This window comes from Carlito syrichta, unplaced genomic scaffold, assembly GCF_000164805.1.
Source record: "Carlito syrichta isolate Samal-C Ts95f unplaced genomic scaffold, Tarsius_syrichta-2.0.1 Scaffold309294, whole genome shotgun sequence".
Lineage (NCBI taxonomy): Eukaryota > Metazoa > Chordata > Mammalia > Primates > Tarsiidae > Carlito > Carlito syrichta.
This window is the reverse complement of record NW_007253390.1, coordinates 840,829-845,482: the sequence shown is the minus strand read 5'-3', so window position 1 is coordinate 845,482 and position 4,654 is coordinate 840,829. Positions and strand designations below refer to the sequence as shown.

The 4,654-nt window shown below is 52.5% G+C and overlaps 1 protein-coding gene across 1 annotated transcript in view; it reads left to right on the top strand.

The window, feature by feature from the left end:
• Window positions 1-2,618, top strand: part of TMEM9 (transmembrane protein 9) — a 21,042-nt gene extending 18,424 nt beyond the window's left edge. Inside the window, 1 exon segment of the mRNA XM_021717106.1 lies at window positions 1,639-2,618. Within this exon segment, the coding sequence (XP_021572781.1) occupies window positions 1,639-1,791 (153 nt within the window). The 3' untranslated portion in view covers window positions 1,792-2,618.
• The last annotated feature ends 2,036 nt before the right edge of the window (window positions 2,619-4,654 follow it).

Below are 4,654 nucleotides of genomic sequence, written 5' to 3'. Positions count from 1 at the left end.
CCCAGCAGCTCGAGGCTGCGGTGGCCAGGAGCGGCCACTGCACTCCAGTCTGGGCGACAGTGAGACTCCAACTCAAAAAAAATAAAAATAAATAAATAAATTGAAACTTGGAGAAATAAAGTCACTTGCCCAGAGACATGCAGCTTCCCAGCGGCTGAGACCATGCTTCCTTCCCAGCTTCACTGTGGACCATGGTTCCACCTGGAGACAGGCCCAGGGGAATCTGAGTCCAAAAAGGACATGTATTCCTCAGCCCAGGACCAGAACCTGGGAGTCCTAACTGCAAGCTCAGTGCGCCCCCTGCCTGATGCTGCCACACCTGCCTCAGTGTTGCCTGATCCTCACCTAGCCAGACACAGGAAGCCTTCGTAGGGGCCTGGACAGGAGGCTTCCAGAGGGCAGTGTCTAATTCATCTTGGGAGATGAGTGCTCATAAGATGAATTACTCCGAGCCCTGCAAGGATGGGATGAACCCCCTTCCAGCCTCAGCTCTAGCCAGCCACCTCTCTGCACTGCCAGCTTGTTTTCTGCCTCCCCTGCCCTCGCCTCACTACCCCCCTTCTTCCCAGCCTGGCAGCTGCATGGCGACAGAAGCCTTGCCAGCTTGGGGCATTAGAAGCAAAGTTTCATTTACTGGGCGGCTCTGGGCTTAGAGAGGTGTGCTAATCCCTTAAGAGATGTGTGGCAGGAGATGAGAGGCAGGGAGAGCTGGGGAGGAAATCCCCACAGGGGTGTGGGCCTGGCCCTCAGCTCTAATTCCCCCCAAAGATCAGGTTCAGGTCCTGCAGGAAATGCATGGGCTCTGGAGCTTCAGAGGCAGAGAAGTAGTAATTAGGGGAGGACGCTTTTGACGACAGCAACGGTTCTGGGAGCAGAAGGGAAGGGGGACAGGAGGGAGGCAGATAGGAAAGTTGCTGAACTGTCCTCGGCTGTTGCAGAGGGAGTGGGACAGAGCAGAAATGCCAAGGGAATGCTGGGGTCAGTTCTGGATTGCCATCCCTGCCAGACTCCCTGAGTGACGTCACACTCTCCTTGCCCAGGGAAACTAAGCAGACCCTGTGGGTCTTGATCTGTGTGATCTCCTCAGTAGGCCCCTCCTTCCATCTGCAGCAGATGTGTTGCCACTCAGGATCACCAGTCCCTAGCCCCTAGGCCCTCCTGCCATCCCTGGGGCAATGACAAGTGGGGCAGGGTAGTTCTCCAGCCAAATATCAGCCCTACGGCCACATTGGTGTATTTCCTCAAAAAGTCTTGAAGCCTTGGGATTCCTCTTAAGAGTGAGAAATAGGCCTGGGGGCTTCAGGCTGGGAACCTGACTAGCTAGCTGTGTTGTACTACCTGGGCCCCAGAAGACTTCTGTAGTGCTTCACCTCCCAGGCCCCGGGGAAGGGCAGGGGCCCCTTCCTGCAGATCCTACAGACACCAAGGCCTCCAGCAGGCCAGGCTCCCTATTAGGCTTTGCAGACAACAAAGCAAGATCTTCAAGGAGCCCCTGCCTTTGGGGAGGTCCAGCCTCCTGGTCTGGGGGCGATGAGATTTTGGGGTTGCCCATGGATCATTCTGTCCATGTCAGACTCTCAGGACTCAAGACCCCCTGGTTCGCCATGCCAGCTCCTCTCTCTTTTCTTCCCACTACAGGATGTGCGCTCTGTGGCAGCAGCCGCCACGTCACTTGGGGGACCCCGAGCAAACACAGTGCTGGAGCGCGTGGAAGGTGCTCAGCAGCGGTGGAAGCTGCAGGTGCAGGAGCAGCGGAAGACAGTCTTTGATCGGCACAAGATGCTCAGCTAGATGCAGTGTGGTCGGGTTGGGGCCCCAAGGCCACGGCTGTCAGCCTGCAGGCTGGACGGAGCCAGGGGCTACCACTCCTTTCCCTCAGTGCCAGTCTTCTCCCGGTATCTCTTAAGAGCCTGTGACGTTTTTCCTTCTCCCTCTCTTTAGAAATGTTGTACTTGGCTGTTTTGATTAGAGAAGAGCGATGGGGTTTCTGATTTTTCTCCTCAGAGCTTTGGGGTTGAAGGGAGGGGAAGGCAGGCCAGAAGGGAACGGAGACATTGGAGGCGGCCTCGGGAGTGGATGGGGTCTGTCTTTTGGCTTCACCCTTCCAGTTCCGGGTCTTGGGGATGTTAGTACCCTTTGGAAGATGGAACTGGGTTACCAAGAACTCAGTGTCTGGCAGGAAAGCATGGCCTGGCACTCAGCACGTGCTCCTGTCTGCAGTGGTTCTCCTGACTGCCTTCCTCTCAGCCCCAAACCACTGTGGTCTTCCAGGTGCACCTGGGAGCTTGGTGTACCTTCTTCCCTGTGCTCTTCCATCAGGGATGTCAGTGTCCATGCATTCCTGCTTACTCTGCTGCCTGTCCCCTCACTCCCACTTCAAGTGGCTGGGCAGTCCCCTCTCCTCTCCCCAGTGTCCACAGTCACTGAGCCAGACAGTTGGTCAGACCACGCGACATACGAGGCTGAGCAGTGGGTTTGAATACCATGGCTTCTGTCCTTGGATCACCACTTGTCCCTGAATTTCATTGTACCAATGCATGGAGAGAATGTTTGTCCTGTTGTCTTAGCGTTGTCGGTAAATCAAGGAAGCCATCATTAAATTGTTTTATTTCTCTCACTTTCTGATTGTAAGAGATTTAAGGACCTATGAATTTTTTCTGTGTCCTAGTAAGTGTGGTGTCCCAGAGGGGACAGAAAGCATTGTCCTTGGTAGGTCCAGGCAGAGAGTTAGAGCCATGTGGGGTCCAGGCCATGGCCCAGAGCCTACCAGAAGTCCTCTTCTCACCTGATGAAAAAAGAGACCAGCAGGCTGGGGCGCTGCCACCCCAGCCTCATTCACTGCAAAGAGCATAGGGGGACTGACCCTTGGGAGTTGTCGTGAGATTTTTTTTGGTTTCATCTCTGTGAGAGATTCATCTGAAACTGTGAACAGTGCCTGATGCCATCCTGATATTCTACAGGTACAGTAAAAGGTGCTCACTGCAAAACCGTGGGTACCCCAGATGCAAACCAACAGGTATTAAGAAAGGGGAGGATGGGGACAGCCAGGAAAATGGAGCTGCCCGGTGGAAGAGAGTGTTAGCGGCTTCAGGATCCCATCCAGAGGGACCCTGCACTGAGTCAGCTCCGCCCAGAACGTGCAGGATGGGGCACCGGGGACCCAGGCAGAAACCAGGCATTGAGAGGGGCCAGTCTGATCTCATGGGCATTTCTGCCCTCAGGGGTTGTCTAAATAAACATGTATTGAGAACCCCTGTGTGGAGCCCCATGCTGGGGTTTTGGTAAGGAGGAGCAGGCAAGAGAACAACATGGGGGTGTCAGTTTGCAACAATTTGTGAAAGTTCAGAGCCAAGTACAAGTATAAAGGAGATGAGGGTGGGATGACCTGCAGATGGCGCTTTCAAGAAGAGCAGAGACTGCTGTTGGCACTAGAAGCAAGTAAGGGACACAGCTGAGAGGGAACTAAGTGGGTTGTGGGATCCTAAGCAAGAGTGCTTAAATGGCATGAAGTTAGCGGTAGGGCTAACAAGATGCACATGTTATACATGCGAGGTTAGGATGGAGGAATTGATACTGATGACATTTCTACCCTGTTCTACCTCCTAGGGCCAAGCACTGTTTTGGAAATGATAGTGAGCCATTTTATTTTTTCTGCTCATTTCAAGAAGCAGATGAAAGCAGGGCTTTCCAAAAGTGGGCGGATGTGTGTATTAACTTCTCAAGAATAACTAGTCTAGAAAGTGGTGTCTCATTGCTATATCTCATTCTCTAAAACCACATTCCCTGGGGGGAAAACCTCAAGTACTGTGTTTCTCCACGTCTTGGGTAAGTCCTGTAGGTTATCCAACCATGCTTTTGTAGTTTTAAGGATTTGGTCTGAAGCAAACAACTGCCGTTAACTATAAATAAGTCCAAATACAAAGAAGTCCAATATGTGAAAACTACAAAAGATTAGGAATGACTGTTCACGTTAAAGATTCAACCAGTAACCAAACAACTTTACACATAACCCAGTTCTCAGATTAGTCCAGACTGTACCTCACTGTCTTTCTGTGATTAATAAATGAATGGGGAGCCCACACAGAGGAAGTTTATTGCTTGGCTGATCATCTGGGTCAGAGACCAGGACCCCTGCAACCAATGATGGAAAATATCAGAGGTAACCTTCCCATCTTGGGTGCTGTAAAAGGAATTTGAGTGCCATTATGTTCAGAAATCTTGTCTCCCCTCAAACCCACCAGCCACACTGTTCTGCAGATGGGTCCCATCTGGAAAAACAACTGGTTGGGTTTGGCCCTAGTAGCCTGAACCCTCAAGCTGGTCTCAGGGTAGAGGCTAGCCCTCGTTCCTCATGCGGCTCGCAGGGAAATGGATGGAGGAGCAGATGCCAACCTGCTTCCTTCATTTCTCTCCATTCCTCACTCAGCCCAACTCTATCTCCCCGTACTTCCACTTCCTAGCGTCCATCCTTACACACCACCAGCAAAACCCCAGTCTGACATGACCTGACTTCCCCGTCCCTCCCTAGGCACCTCAGCTCCACCACGGAGACTGAGGTGGCCACAGCAGGTTCATGGTTTCCACCCACTTTCTTCCCCCATGGCGGCCACTCATCCTTCCTCGAAGCTTACTAATGAGGCCCCCAGGGAAGCTT